Consider the following 15294-nt stretch of genomic DNA (forward strand, 5'->3'; position numbering starts at 1 on the left):
GGTGCGCATTCTCGCGGGTCGACACCCGCGGCGCTCCTCCGTCGCGGCTGTGTCCGTGGCTTTCTCGCCAACCGTGCGGCCGTCTTCCGTTTCTCCGGTGCTCTATATGCGACACAAAAAAGCGCACGCAAATCGAACAATCCTCCCCAACGTCCCTACCTGTATCCCTCTCCTTGTCTCTATCCCTATCTCTGTCCCCGTCTCTATCCGTCTCCCTATCCCTGTCTCTATCCCTATCTGTATCCCTTGCGATGGCGGCGTCCGCTCTTCCCGGCGCCTCGTTTGAGGAGCGTCTCGACTGGGACATCGAGGGAGCTCAGCACTCTTTCTCTCACGGGGAGAGCTCGTTTTTGGAATCTGTCGGGGTCGCCGACGTCTTCTCTCCGCTAGCTTCGCCACGCGCTCCCTACGCGCTCTGCTTCGACCGGTTTCCGTGGGCAGATCTGGAGGAGGCGTGTCGCGGCTGCGAAGCGCACCTGGCCGTCCTCGACTCTCTCCGCTCTCGGGGCTTTCCGGCGGCGCTTCTCCTCCCTTCTGCGTCTTCTCCGTTCTTCCTGCTGAACTTTGCCTCGCTCCACTCCCTCACCCTCTTCGCCGCGGGCATCCACCCAAAGCAGCGCAAATCCCGCGAAGGCCGCAGTCTGCGCGGCGACCGGGAGAGCGCCTGGGGCGTCGACAGCGTGCCCGAAGAGCGGCGCCGCGAAGACAGAATGCGCGCGCGACCGAGGGAGGTCCTCTACCTGTGGACTGACGACGAGGACGAGCCCGACGCGCGCGGAGACGCCGAAGAGAGACGACGAAATGCGAGGCGAGTGCGGATCCATTGGGCCGTCGTCGACTTTGTCGTTGAAAAAATCAACCGGGTAAGCCTTTTTTCTGTCAAGCAACTCTTCCTCTTCCGCGCCCCGACCTCGGCGGGACGTAATGACTGTCAGCCTTCTCGGACTTTCTTGGACTCTCCTGCTTGTCGCGTTCCCGGCGTTTCCTCCACAAGCTCGGCCTGTGTCGCTGTGCTCGCCTCGCCCGTCTGTCTTCGCGTGTGCCTGCGGCGGAGAGTCGAGGCCCCTGGATCTCTCGCGAGTGGATCTCCCTTTCTCTTCCTTTTTTTCTCGAATCCCTCACTTTCCGCCGCACATATACACACCGCGCCCCACGTCTTGTCCGATGCGACGCCTCGCTGCGCAAGCCTGACCCCGGCACACACTTTCTCTTTCGGTTCTCGCCTCGCGGTCTCGTCGCCCTTCAGTCCTCACGCATTTTCGAGTTTTTGCGTCTCTGCGCTCTCTTCCAGAGCCTCCCGAGTTTCTTCTCCATCGCGCGTCCCCTGCCTCCGCCTGGAGTCCTGATGGAGGCGGCTTTGCTGGCGTGGCGGCGAAAAGAGAGAAGCAGCCGAGAAGAAGACGCGCGAAGGAAACTCATGCGGTGGCGAGAAAGGAAGATTTTCGTCCACAGCGCCATGACGGATGTTCACGACTTCTCCTTCGACACCACCAAGCAGGTGCGGCAGACAAGCACGTCCCGCCGTACCCGGGATCTCCAGCGCGGGGTCTAGAGCCTCCACTCTCGGAGACAACACGAAAGCGAAAGAGAGTTCGCTTTGCCCGATGCAGCCGTCTCCGCGCACGGGTTCTCCTGGAAACCGCCGGTGGGATGTGTCCTTCGATGCCGTGTGCAAAAACTTGGTGTCTGAACCGTTCGCGAGAACGACAGACAACCCACCCGCGGCCTGCGCCCGCTGCCTTGCCTGTTCTTTGCAGAGGTTCCAAACGACTCCTCTGAAGCCGCTGACTCTCGCCTCGCTGGGCCGCCTCTTCTGCGACAGTTCAGTCTTTGCGTCCACGTACGACCGCCGATACTTTGTGCTTCAGCAGCGCTGCCTGCTGCATCCGCTCCTGTCTCTCCATGGCCGAGAGGCCTCTGGGAGACAGGCTTCTTTCGCCCTCTCGGGGCTTACAGATGGAGACAAACCGGACAGAGAGATCCGCCGCGTGGTAGGTCACCAGGAAAAGACAAAAGACAGCAGGCAGAGAAGCCAGAAGGAGACGCAGAAGAGAGAGAAACAGAGACCGGTTTGGTTGACGGCGACGCGCGGCTGAGGTTGGCGTGCCGGCGCCTCGTGCTCAGTTGGGGTTGCGTCTTCGGTTCGTCTCGCCTTTCCACGTCTCCTCGCTCGCCTCTCTCTAGCAGCTGTCGCGTCCTGTGCCTCAGTGCATCTTCTCGTCTCTCTCTGCTGTCCACTCCTTCCTCTGCCTCTCCCTCCCTCTGCACACCTTCGCTTTTCGTTTGCTCGCTGGTGCTCCCACACGTCGCGTCTACTTCGATCGTTCTGTCTTTAGCCGCCTTTCGTTCTTGTCGGGAAAAGACTTCTGCCTCGATGTGAGCGCCGCCCCCGCGGCGCGTGCCTCGCGGCATGGCGCGCGTCTTCTCTGCGGAAGTTTCCCAGTTTCCCGCGTGAAGACCTTTCGCGGTGCGTCGTGCGGACTGTCCCGCGCCTCATTCGCGTGTATCTTCTCTTTCTTTCTCCGCAGATCTTTGAGGTGGACGGCGTGACGCGCCGACCGGGACAACGCCAGTTGCTGCTCGGGATCCTCGGCCGAGACGTGAATAAAGACCTCGCTCTTCAAGGTCTTTTCAGCGACATTCGCATAAAGTTCGAGAAAGAGGTAGACGCCAAACAGAACGCACACAGCTTCGCGCCTCAGACGAACAGCGCCATCGGAGGGCGACTCAAGAGAGATACGCAAGCGCTCCTCCGGAGACTACAGGAAACCAGTCGTCAGCAACACGCGAGAGCGGGAAGAAGACAGAGCGAAGGATAGCGTAAAAGACCAAGAGTGGCGTTGTGTCCCATTTCCGCTTTTTCGCGCTTCGCTGGGTTGCCTGCTTCTTTGCCTTTGCCGCCTTTGCGGATCGTTTCCAAGTTCCCGTTTCGAGCGCCGCTGTGGGCTGGGGTGCGTCTGCCTGTCGCCCTCACGAGTTTTCGCGACTTGCAGCTTCTGGGGCCCTCTCCGCATGAAATCATCTCAAATGCAACCCGCTCGTGGAATCAAAAGAGCCGTCACTGACTGTAGTTATGCAACCTGGCTCGGTCACCTAGCCACCGCGATTTGGTTGTTTGGGAACAACTCTCCGTTTCTCTCTCGGCTTCGGCGCGAACCCGCCGTTGGATCCGGTGTTTCCGACGCGTTCGTTTCTCCGGTTTGTCCGCTTTTTCACGTGCTCTCCCTCGCGTCAGCCCCGTCTCCCAGAAGGCTCTGCCGACTGTCACGCGTTTTCCTGTGCTTTCTCCTTTGCGTTTTCCCTCTCTTTCAGTTCCGCCCGCGGCCTGGGTTCTTCCTCGAAGGCCACGTGGTGCTCGCCGACGGGTTCTTCGCCAAGCATGACGATTGCTTCCACATTCTGGATTTGTCGCATCCGCCGCGATGGCCCTCGTCGGATCGGCTTATCCTGGGGCGGCGCGCGGCCGCCGTGCGGGCGGTGTCTGATCACAAGAAACGGCGAACCGGCGCTTGCTCCGCGTTCGGCGAGAGTGTGGGGGGCGGCTTCGCCCGGGGACTGGAAGAAGAAGAGCCCGAAGGCTTGATCGCTCGCCAGCAGGCGAGTTCGATGTTTGGCGGGCTGCTCGAATTGAATGAGATGGAGGCTCTCGAGGCGTGGAGAGAAGTGGAGGAAGAGCGGGAGGAAGACCAGGACGACGAGGACGAGCTCCGAGAGCTGCTGCCGCTTCTTCTTCCAGGGTGTTCTCTCGGAGCCGCGCAGAACGCGCTCGGAGAGGCGGAAGGTGGACAGAGCGAGAAGGAGAACCGAACGGGCGCACCCGAGAGGAAAAAGAAGGCCGAGGGAAAACGAAGTGCTACAGCACTGAGAATCGAACCGCAAGATCCTGACGCTCCCGACCCGATGGCCTGGGTCATCATCACGGAATGCCATTTCAATGAGCCGGGGGATCTCGATCTCCTCGGCGCCATGCTTGCGAGTAAGGCCGGGAGTCTCGAAAAAACCAGTCGCTGCGAAACCGGTTCCCGTCAGCCCGAGAAGACCCCTGGTGCCACACGCTTCCCACCCGTCGTCTTTTGCCTTTGTTTTTTTTTGGCGACTGGCAACGAGTTGTCGTGGAAACAGGACGGCAGGCTTGCTTTGCAGGTTTGCCGGTTTCGTCCCCTATAGTGTCTTTCCGAGCCCGACATGGGGCTCCCCGTGCGGGTGTATTCAAGGCCGGTTCTCTGCTGACTTCTGTTTTCAGCGTTCGAGAGCCAGGGCGAGTATCCGTCGGGTTTCGTCTTTTTGGGGAGTTTCTCTTCCTCGTTTTCGGGTGGTGAAGACGTCTACAGCGCCGGGTTCGGTGCCCTCTTCAACCTCCTCACCAGTCGGTTTCCCCTCTTCGTTGCCCGTGAGTTCATTTTTCGCTCTCCTCTCTAGCTCTACGGGCGTCACCTACGAGGTTAGAATAACGCCTTTAATCTGCTTCCCCTCTGTCTCCTTGAGATTAGTCAGGTCGTGTAGAAAACAAGGTGCGTCGGCCTCCCCTCTCTCTTTTCGGTCTTTTCTCGTACTTGGTTTCCTCTCGCGTTTCGGTCGATTCGGGTTGTCGGTTTCCGAGGCGAGACACGCGAATCAGTGCTCCAAAAAGCGATAGGTTTTAACGCAACATGCACAAATCCATGCATGTAGGCACTTCTTCACCCTCGCGCCTGTAACGCCTCGCCTCGTTCTTTGTCTCTTCTCTCTGCGGCCTCCTCCGTGTTCACAGGATGCCACTTGGTCTTCGTCCCTGGACCGGAAGATCCGTCTTTCGCCCGCGGTAAGCTGCTCCGTCCCTTTCTCGTTACCATTTCTCGCTTCTTCTGTCGTCCTATGTTTTGGGGTGCGCTTTTTTCGCCGGGCTCTTTCCAGCTCCTCTCGGCCGCTCGGCTCTCGCCTCTCTCTGCGTGGTGGTCATCTCAGCGTGACTCCGCCTCCGAATCCGTTGCACGGATCCATACTTACACGTATCAATATTTATGTATGAATCTGCTGCGGACTACGCACGTGTTTTTGCACTGCGGAACGGGCTCTCGTGGTGAAGAACGGGGTGTCTGAAGAATGTGCAGAGCTTCTGTCGTGTCATACTTCCTCGGCAGAGAGCTTGCCGCGGCTGCCTTTGACGCCTCCGTTCACGTCCGACTTCCAGCAACGCCTCGAACGGGCCATCCCAGCCTGCAAGGGGAAAGTTTTCTTTACCACAAGCCCGTGCAGGTACGCTTCGTATATAGGGCGCCACAGGCGAAGATGGACGCATGCCTTCAGGGCGGCGCAGGACCGGTCACAGTCGGGTCTAGTGCACATATACGTGGATATAAGGATGGGCGAAAATATGTCCATCAACACGTACTCTGCATGAAAGCGAATGCGGAACTCGGAGGATTGTGTGTACTCGAAAGGCAGACGTGGAAGGGCGGAGATAAAGACCGGGTGCATGTTTTCGAGCTCCTGGAGGGGCAATTTGAATCTCTTCATCGTACACTCTGGAAGAACGGATACGAATGGTCTCTGCTGCCAGTAGGTGCCTGCGCATACTCCTCCTGTATATGTATATATATGTATATATCTGTATATATAAGTATACAGATGTATATATATGTATGTATATGTATGTACGTGCATACGTCTCTGTATTTGTACTGTCATGGGGAAGGTGCCTGTCCCATGAAGTGAGAGGGGAATTGGCATCCATTTCTGTGTTTTCTGGTCTTGTACGTTCTTCGCCAGTGGAATTGTACAGAGGAGAGCATGGAAATACGCAGGGGGCCGCCAGTGTCCTCAACTGTTTTTCGTTCCGAACAGGATCCGACACTTCACATCATCAATGCTTTTCTTCCGGCACGACGTCTTCAAGGCTCTCTCGCGAGACGCGCTCTTCACAGGCGGCCGCAACAAAGAGACCGAGGGGCCGACTTCAGTCGACACGGATATCGTTGACCTAGTACGTTTTCTTCTGTTTATGCCGCCGGCTGGCTTCCTTCTTTTTCGCGAAACCATTTGGCGTCTCTTTTCTGTGCGTCGATCTTCAGCAGTCTGGTTCTCGAGACAGTGGTCCGGACTGTGCCTTTTCTCTCTTCTTAACGCACGGGGAACTCGGCAAGACGACGCACATCTCTTTACGAGTGTATCTGAACATGCCAGTATCTTCGCTTCGTCGTTTTGTGCTGTGACTGCACTTTGCAACCTGGCCAGCCGAAGGTGACTCGCCTGTCCCATGCGCTGGGCATTTCCAAAGGCCTGCTGTTGCTTGTTTGGATTCGCGTGCCTCAGCTGTACAACACAGTTGTGGGTCAGGCGCACCTCTGCCCAATTACCGCTGACCATCGTCTCATCAAGCACAGAGACCAGAGTCTAGGCCTCTTCCCCATGCCAGACCTGGTAAGCGAGGGAGGGAGCAGCGTAGAAGCAAAAAAAAAAATCAACAGATGGCAATCCAAAGTAGCGCGAGTGCTCGCTAGTGCACATTTCTCCGGGGCACGCGGATGGTGACCCTGTCCGTTGGAAAAACAGAAAAGATGACCTCGTGAAAGGTTTGTAGGAAGTGTCTGCCAAGCCTCAGGGGCGAGAAGCGAGGGAGAGTGCCAGCAAGGAAGTAGAGCGTGCAGGGGGCAAGATGGGAGCGCCTGGCGATATGCTTCTAGTCCGGATCTGGTGGGTTGGCAGCCGAAGTTATGACGCACGAGTCTTGGGATTCGTTCTGCGATGGATCGATGCGTTATTTACAGGTTTTCCTCTGCGACAAATCGGCTCCTCCGGTGACCAAGAAAGATCCAAAGTCCCCAGATGAGTTCATCTTCGCCAACGCAAGTAAGTTCGCTCAAACCCCTAGAAATGCTGCAGTCAGCCGCCGTCCGTAGTGACTCACGGTCGTCAATGTTTAATGCGAAAGCGCAGGGAGGAAAGGCGCGACCGTTCGGTTGAAGTTACCACGTAGCGCCAGAGACACGAAACGACACAGATAGCCGTGGGCCGAAGAGTCAGGCAAGGTCCCGCTGGCCCACTCGTACAGCACACTGCCCCTTGAAAAATCCCGATGTTGTGAATGCAAGTGCTGTTGTTCTGATTCTTCAGATGCATCCTTCAGAGAAACAAAGAGCTTCTTTATCTACGAGATGACGACACACCAGTTAACAAAGTACTTTGTACCGTCCAGTAGATTGACGAAGTAAATCCTTGTCGGTTTTGTGAGTCACGCCACGGCTAAAATGCAACAGCGAGCGCCCGAAGGCCGTAACGTCATTGCAGCCTTCTGCATCTGTATATCTAGGAGAGGCTCCACCTATATCGAGGGACGAAGTAGTTCACATGATCGGAAACGAGTTCCAGGAACCCTCTTGTTCTGTGTTGTGCCGAGTCCGTTGAACAGGCTTGCTGTGCCTGTGGTTGTCGCCAAAAGTTGCTGGTGGCCCCTGTGTCGCTTCGGCCCTAAAGTGCTCCTGTTCGTTTTTCTCAACAAACTCAATCTGGAGGCTGCCTTATGGGTAAAGTACGTTCACCCGATTTGTAAGGTTTTTTGCCGTTAACTTTATAGAAACGCAGTAGCTGTCGATCACCTGGCACCCGAAACCATTTGACAGCAGCGAGGAAATGCATCTGTTCTAGAAGCACACTCGGCCTTCCCGCAAATCAGGAACGGCTTTGGTCCCTTTCAAGACGCAGAAATGCAACTGCTGATCACTCTGCAAGATTTCTGAGCGCAGGGCTCCTGCCAATGCCTCAGCTCGAGTCCTACCGGTACCGCATCACTACCATTTCGCCGGAGGTCCCATTGACTGCCAGTTCTGCCGCTGTTGTTTTGAGAAACACAGGGAGGGGACAACGTGGAGATGATGGACACAGTCGGTTACGTAAACCACAAGAAGCATTTTGCCCGGCTCTCTGGGAACGGCTTCGAAGAGCTGGAGACACAACGTGCTCCACTTCGAGGCTGAGAGTTGAAAAGGCAAAATAATTCAAAATCCCTGTCTACTTGGGCTGAACCGATAAGCCTCTGCTCTGTCTTTGATTCAGGGGTGGGTCTCTGTCTTTTGCACGGGTATGCGTAACGAGCATATTAGATCAGTAGTGTTTCACTGTCCAAACAAAAATGGACGGCTACCATGTATTGCATCCTGAAGGCGCGCTTTGAGTAGGCAAATTTGCTGTAAAGCGTGTCTTGTGCAGACGATGCTCGTTCGCAAGCATTTGAGTGTGCCACACATTTTAGCTTGATTCCAGACCGTTTATAGGGTGCGTTGCCCCATCAGGGACTATGGGAAGCAACCGTTATGCACGTTGCTTTGGAGGGTTTTCTGGTGTGCTTTTGCTGCCAGCGAGGTTGCCCAGTAGTTCCCGAAAAAAAGATTACAGCTTTTCCTTATAGTGCGGAAACTGCATCAGCAAAAAGCTCCACATCATCTGTAATGTTGGATCGTTTACGTGCGCTCGCCTGTACAGACACCGGATCATGCATCAGAATCCGATGAAGGGGCGCCGTGTGACGCAGCCTGCCACAGGAAAATGCGTACCACGAACTTTGCCTTGCCTTGATTTTTACCAAGAAAACTGGCTTCAAACGAATTTGCTCGTGCAGTGTGCGTAGGGAAAAAGATGGGAAGAACCAAAGCAACAATGGAACGGGCCAAATGTGTCAGCGGCTCCGACAGCTCGGATAGCTTTGCTCCTGTTCCGGGATTCGTCAATGAAGGAAAAGAGCTGACGAGGCGGAAAAAAGGTCCAGTTTCTGAGACAGCATTGTGCACAGTGGAGGAGGTGTTCCTTCCGCCGGTGTCGCGCGAGTCGCTGTTGACGTAAGCTTTCAGTTTTCTGTGCATGGGGAGGCCAGGAGGAACTGCAGTGTCACGTGAGCAGGTTAAATCCTTTTACCGAAATTGAAAATATCTACCGGCAAATGGCGAACAACTTGGAAAAGGTTGGACTGAACCCTGTGTTCCCGGTCCGCTGGGCGGCGACATGATCGAGCGACAGGCGATCGACAGAGCACAGAGATCAGGAATGCCGAAGAAAGCAACAGTTAGTTTCGTTGAGGTGGAACAGGTGGCAACGGTGAGAGCCAGTTACTCTTGGTCGAGTAAGCACGCCAGAAAACTTTGGTTCAGGCAGCGAGGGCTCGCCTGAAATCTAAGCGCGACAACGTAGCGATGCGGTTCAGTGAGGCCGGTAAGAGGTCGACAAAAAGAGAAACACTGGGGCGGCTTCACCGACAGGTACGATCCGTCAGGCCAGCAAATGCGCGTGCTCAAGTCGAAGCTCAACCGATTGGATCAACATATCACTGAAGCAGTGAGTAACGCAAGAACAACGTGTCCTGAGTTGAGGCTGGTTAACGCTCTCCATGTCAGGAAGAAGAATACCCCAAGGCTATTGCACGGACCTCCACTGATGTCGAGGCTGAGATTGAGGCTACGTTCGAACAACTGAGACGCGCAAATGACAAAAGTACTCCAGATGCAAGAGCTACGAAGAAGGTTCGCACTGACAAGCGTCTCGACGAAGTGCCGAAAGGCAAACGCTACCGTTCAGCACCAGTCGACCAACTCGCGGGCATACGTGGGACTGTTACTTCGTTGTGATGGTCCTCTGGTCTGTCTCTGATGAATTACGATGATCAAGTGTTTGGTTGTATCTTTCCCCATTCGGACACTGCTTGCTTGAGAACGGACATTTTCGTGTTCTGACTCCTTCAACTCATCCTTAGTTGGTTTTGTTTGTTAATCAAGTTACAGCGGGATCACCTGGTCGTACAGCGACTCAACAGACCGACGCTGTCGTTTGCTAACAGCTTGCATGTTGACTAAAACCCTCACAGCAGGCTCTGGAAGGCTACCAATCGGGCTTCCACTTGATTTCTGTAGCACCCTCACAGGGACTAAGTTTCCCCAGCGCGAACACCGGCCCCGACACCCGGCAGCATTCCCGCACAGTGACTCGATTCATAATGAGTCTGCGTTACAGAACCTGTGAAGAACCTAGGCATAACTGGATCAAACTTAGAAGATAGTCACCAATTGGTTCCGCCCTGGCTTCCAGTGGCCAACCGAATTGCGAGCTCGCCACGAAGTCAGAAAACCCGGCACAGTTGGCCAGCCGGTGTAGACCAACTACTGCTGCGTTCCTGGTGCTAATCGCAGTGACGTTTGTCCTTTCTCCTACAAGAAAGCAATGATAGTTACGGATACGTCGCATGCTTGACAATGCTTTCAGACCAAAGAGAGCTATCTGTTTGGAGCTGAAAAATGGTACCAAGGATCGGGGAAGGCAAGGCCACTCCAACGAGAAAGGTAAGGGATTCGCTATGTGCATGCCTGCCGGCGATTTTGGAGACGACTACCCTGTCGCCATGAAGAAACCTTCTGCTGAACCTTTCGCTGCGCCCTAAAGCAACATAGTCGCATGATCACAGGCAAATTTCTCCGTGGAACTCGTTCATGCTTTTTTGCGCGCGGCCGACGGACTGACGACACCGCAAAGTGATCCCGTGTACAGCGATCATGCCACGCGGGGACATGACTGAGTCGCTTCAACAATTTCTTTACACATTGAGACACTTTTCCCAAGAAGTGGCCTATCTTGCCATCTTTTGTGTCAGGTATTTGCTGGTATTATCCATTGACGAAAATGAGCGCTACGTGTCTTTTTGCGAATCCGTCTCACGTGACACGCCACCACGGGTACCTGCTTTGTGATGTCGGCTACCCGCCTGATGTTCTCACAGCACTCGTTGCGGTGACAAGCTAACCTTTGCCGCAGCCCCTCACCGACTCTTGCGACTCACTGTCATTGTCTCATCACAAAATGGTTCCTTTGAGTGCATCGATGAAGAAGACTCTTTCAGAAGTAGTGTTGCCTGAGTAAATTCGTCGATCCATTTGCATCTTTTCGTTTTCGTGGGATAAATCCAACACAGCTGATTCCCCATGTCTTGCAACAGAGCCCTGGTTTACTAGAAGCCATTGTCTTGCGCGGGCTAAAACGCAGTGGAAAATCAGGCGACTTTTCCCCTCGGGCCCGTTACTCCTTGTTTTCTCGCTTTAATCCGTTCTTTACTGCAAGAAGGCCCTCACCAGACTGTCAGAATTCCCCGCTTGTCTCGTTGCCGTGGAAGAAATACAGAGAAAAGCTGGTGCGATGCAGCGGATGATGCTCAACGTGCAACTCCAGGACGGGGAAGTCCCGCCTTTTTCTGAGCACCTTCCCAGATCTGCGACTAAGCACCGCAAACATGACTGAAGGGCCCTATGTTGTCGGCGGCATCGCCGTTCTGGTGGCGATCCTAGCGACCGGTGAGTCGACACATCAGACTGACGGTTCACGGGGAGGGGGGCTGCGCTTCGAATACCCGCCGCCTACGAGTTCGTTTTCGCGCGTTCAGGACCAGCGTCGTGCAAGGAATTCTGTGTTTCTTGGGTTTTCAGGTTCCATCGCGGTTCCGAGGAAACTGGAGAGGATCCGCAAGCTGGAACCCCCTCTGGAGGATGCGGTGTATGTTTTGTACCTTTGCTGCGGCTACGCCGGGTCTGCCTTCCTAGCTTGTGGACTGCTGCCGCTGAACCAAGTCATCATGGATGACTACAGCATGCGGATAAGCTGCGCATTCACCTGGTGGGGCGCTCTATCCGGTACGTGCATCCGCCGCGTTGATGACTGTGCTTTGTCGCTAGCCTCCTAAAAAACTGCCTCTCTAACCGTAAAGTTTCGGTAACATGCTGCGGATTATGCAGCCGCATGCTGCGCTCTCATGAACGGGGCCACGGACAAACTCTTGAGGGCATTTTCGTGTCTCCGTCTTTCCAGGAGCTCTGGTCGTTGCGGCAATCAACGCAGGTTTCGCGGCCATTTCGCGGGTAGGAATGGCCGTGCACGCTGCAATTTCCATGGGCATCGCCGTTGTCACGTCCTTCTTGTGGGGCGTCCTGGTGAACAACGACCGCCTCGCGCTTCTCTGGGTGGACATCCTCGCGGTTGTGTGCCTCATCTTGGGAAGCAGCATCTCTGCGTTCCCCAACGAAATTGCCCGGTCCTGTCAATCCTGCTGCCACACAGGTGAGCCGGCAGACTGCATGCCATTAGCGCTTACGCATATATGCGGAGTCTTGCTAGGCTTCCCTGCTCGTTCGGGGACACGTTCTAGCCTCACAGTGACGGGCGCGCGCGCGGCTCCTCACCCTGCTTGCAGGCACTGCGCCAAAGGGCACGGATCCTGAGGCACTCCTCGTGGATGTCCCCGAAGCACGACCGCTCGTTGCGGAGGACGCGCAGCTTCTCCAGGACAAAAAGATCAGCCACGCGTGCGGCTTGCTGCTTTGCGTCGTGTCTGGAGTCTGTGGAGGCCTGTCTCTGGGCCCCATGTCCTTCGTCGCGGCAGAGGACAAAGGGATTGCTTTCCTTCCGAGTTTTGCGACGGGTAAGCCTCCATACAGCAGGGGATGGACTGTAGGCCAGGCGCGAAGAATCTCCACATTTCTGTGTGAAACCGTCCCGCGAACCGATTGCTACCTGCTGAATATGTTTTTTCTGAACAGGCATCATCATGGCAGCTGCAGTTGCCCTGTCGATTCGGATTCTCTGCGGCAAACACAAACCTGCGTGGCATTTCCGAGCTGCTTTCCCGTACGGACTCCTTTCCGGATTTCTCTACATGGTGGCCATCCTTGCCATCATCATCGCCATCCCAAGTACGGCCCACGTTCGCAAGCTATCGAGAGAGCCGGCAACCCACTGGCAAACCGCTGCGCTTGGGGGACGGCTCTTCGTCGAGGAGGGAACTGGTTTCAGTGCAATATCAGCGTGAAGAAAGGCTGCACAGCGAGACCAGACGTTATAACATGGAAACAGGATTGTTGGATACCTTTTGGTGTGCGGTTCAAATAAAACGTAGATGCACGTAGGACGGACCAGCTTTTTACTGCCATTCTTGTCGGTGTCTGCACACACAAAAGGATAGACGCAGGTCCGTTGATCCGCATGGATGCATTTGCCGCAATGCCACTGAGGACTCAGAGAATAGACAGGCAGCTGGTAGCTTCTTTACAAAACACCAACAAACGGGCGTTACTGAGGGCGGCGGTGCGAGAGTGGGCGATTGCCTCGGAAGATGTGACCTGTACTGAAATGCTGTGAAAAGAGCGTGTCCCAGAGCTCTGGGTCCGAATTTCGTTTCCGCGACTGTGTGCTGATTCTGCCCACAGGAATATCCTTCGCGGTGAGTGGCCTGGCAGCTCTTTCCTCCTGTGGAGTTCTGAAGGAGCCGAGTAACGGCCTGGCGCCGCTCGGTCGCCTTCCCCAGTGCACTGTAAAGATGTGTTGCCGGAGATACAGAGCGTCGAGTGCCGACATGGACGAAACGCCTGGGAACTCGGAAGGGAACTGAGTTACGCTCTGCAACATGCATGCTTTGGAAACCTTGCAGTATGCATATGCTTTTTGTGTTCAGGTCGCGTATCCGTCGAAACAGACCGCCATCGTCGTCAGCGGATGCTGGGGCATCCTGTTTTTCCGAGAACTGCGCGGCGGGGCAGTTGCGGTCTTCTCTCTCGGGAGCTGTCTCGTTCTCATAGGCGTCGTCTTGCTTTCCAACTTCACGTATCCAGAGCGTGTTGGAATTCCTCCCAGTCTCCAACCGAGCGTCACTTGAAAAACCGTGGAAGCCCGCGGATTCGTCTAGCACAAATCCAGTCTGGGTCCCGCCAGTCTATCCCCGCCTTCTAGAGTTAGAACTGTACAAACGTATTCCGAGGCACTCAATACAAAAAGGGAAGGGGAAGGACAGTCTGAGGCGTGTGCAATTCCTGCTGCGCAGGGTACGGGCCACGCTTTTTGTTCAGCTCACGCCTTGGGCGATTGAGAATTTCTTTTGTGAGGCCCACCGGCCGGTTGTTCTTGCCGCACGACGTGGGGAATTACGGCCCACAGCGGCTGCCTGAGAAGCGCTCGCTGCATGTGGGCTACCGCGCGGGTGCTTCAGGCTTCAAACGGTTGACAATTCACGGTGTCGACAGAGGAAGGCATTTTAAGCTTCTGTCGGCGGGTCCTTCCGAACACCAGTAATTTGCATGGTGTCGATGAACCGAAAACTTGTATACAGAGACAATGAACCACCCGATTTGGCCAGCCCCAGCGACATGTCGACTTGGACTGGATAGCGGCAGGAGCGATTTTCCTTCGGGGTCACGCGAGGAACTGAAAAGCGCATCCAAATGTGCCAAGGGGTTTTGCGAGTGCTCCAAAATTGTAGCTATCGTGCCGTTTTAACTCCCGTTAGGAACAGAGACTAAGGCGCACCCGGGGCTACCCAGGCTCCAAAAGCGGCACGTGGGGACATAAAGGACACCGACGAGTTTGCTTGTCCGTGCAGAGATGCTTAGACACCTCCCACACTTGGGAAAAGGACACCCGAAAGTACACACGAAACCGCTCGGGGAAATGCACAGACGAGAAGAAACGACGGGCAAACGCACGAACAACTTCGCCGCTCACCGCCGACGAAGAGCCACACGATGCCCGTGCATAAGAGTTTGCCCCCCTACACGCCTTCCATCGATGACACTGTGTTGAACCCGAGAAAACCATGGAGATATTAGGTGAAGACACAACGCCGGCACACAGCAGACGACACTGCCATCAGCGGAAGGTGAGGTACAGAATGCCGAAAAACCCAGTCCTTCCATCTTTCCTCTGGAGGTATCGTCGTGGCAACACAGAAAGGCGCCCGAGCCGTATTATTCTAGGGAAGGCAAAACATCGTGATTCGACCGTTTTCCTGAACCCCGAAAGTGCCGACCATGGCGTCCCCGCACAAATGTATATCTATCTCTACTTATATGTACATATGTACACATCTTTGGAGTTAGCGGCGCGTCTTATATGCACATTTTGACTCTGGCCACGCACATGCCCGTGCGTGCTGGCCGTTACTCGAACTGAGCAAAGTCCAGATCATGGTGGAGGGCGTCGAGATCAATGTCGACGCACGACATAATTGCGAGCTTCAACTTCTTTCTGAGGACCTCCTTGCTGGAATATTTCGGCAGTTTGATCATGAAGAAACACGTGCTCGCCGTCGGCAGGCGATCGTCGACGGTCTGATTCTCGGCGATCTGTACCGACCGCAGCGACGCGTCTTGGATTTCCAGGGCTTCTTCGTCTCTGGGAAAAGGACAGGAAAGAAAACGGCGCAGACGACACCTGATAAAAACTCTGAAAAAACCCCGAAACCTTTTGGAAAACAAGCGAAACAGTCAACACGAAACACATGGCCCATATCTAGTGCTTCAC

At 55.1% G+C, this 15294-nt stretch overlaps 3 protein-coding genes across 3 annotated transcripts in view; 2 read left to right on the plus strand and 1 right to left on the minus strand.

Annotated features, from left to right (window-relative positions):
* Nucleotides 1-251: 251 nt before the first annotated feature.
* NCLIV_019500 (hypothetical protein) lies at nucleotides 252-7190 on the plus strand (the record flags this gene model as incomplete). The annotated part of the gene is made up of 12 exons (XM_003882144.1): nucleotides 252-863; nucleotides 1292-1498; nucleotides 1758-1991; nucleotides 2529-2663; nucleotides 3313-3976; nucleotides 4244-4390; nucleotides 4751-4801; nucleotides 5121-5235; nucleotides 5749-5962; nucleotides 6214-6399; nucleotides 6747-6828; nucleotides 7093-7190. 12 exons carry the CDS (start codon nucleotides 252-254, stop codon nucleotides 7188-7190), a joined length of 2745 nt encoding a protein of 914 aa, XP_003882193.1.
* A 4052-nt stretch (nucleotides 7191-11242) lies between these two features.
* On the plus strand, nucleotides 11243-13654 carry NCLIV_019510 (conserved hypothetical protein; the record flags this gene model as incomplete). Its single annotated transcript, XM_003882145.1, has 7 exons — nucleotides 11243-11303; nucleotides 11436-11639; nucleotides 11815-12063; nucleotides 12197-12424; nucleotides 12543-12695; nucleotides 13209-13222; nucleotides 13454-13654. The coding sequence occupies 7 exons, from the start codon at nucleotides 11243-11245 to the stop codon at nucleotides 13652-13654; spliced, it is 1110 nt and encodes a 369-aa protein (XP_003882194.1).
* A 1276-nt stretch (nucleotides 13655-14930) lies between these two features.
* NCLIV_019520 (MGC83258 protein, related) overlaps nucleotides 14931-15294 on the minus strand; it is a gene marked incomplete at both ends in the record, with an annotated part of 53519 nt that continues 53155 nt past the window's right edge. Inside the window, one exon of the mRNA XM_003882146.1 lies at nucleotides 14931-15165. Within this exon, the coding sequence (XP_003882195.1) occupies nucleotides 14931-15165 (235 nt within the window). The remainder of the gene's footprint in view (nucleotides 15166-15294) is intronic.

Source organism: Neospora caninum, chromosome VIIa (genome assembly GCF_000208865.1).
Source record: "Neospora caninum Liverpool complete genome, chromosome VIIa".
Classification (NCBI taxonomy): Eukaryota; Apicomplexa; class Conoidasida; order Eucoccidiorida; family Sarcocystidae; genus Neospora; species Neospora caninum.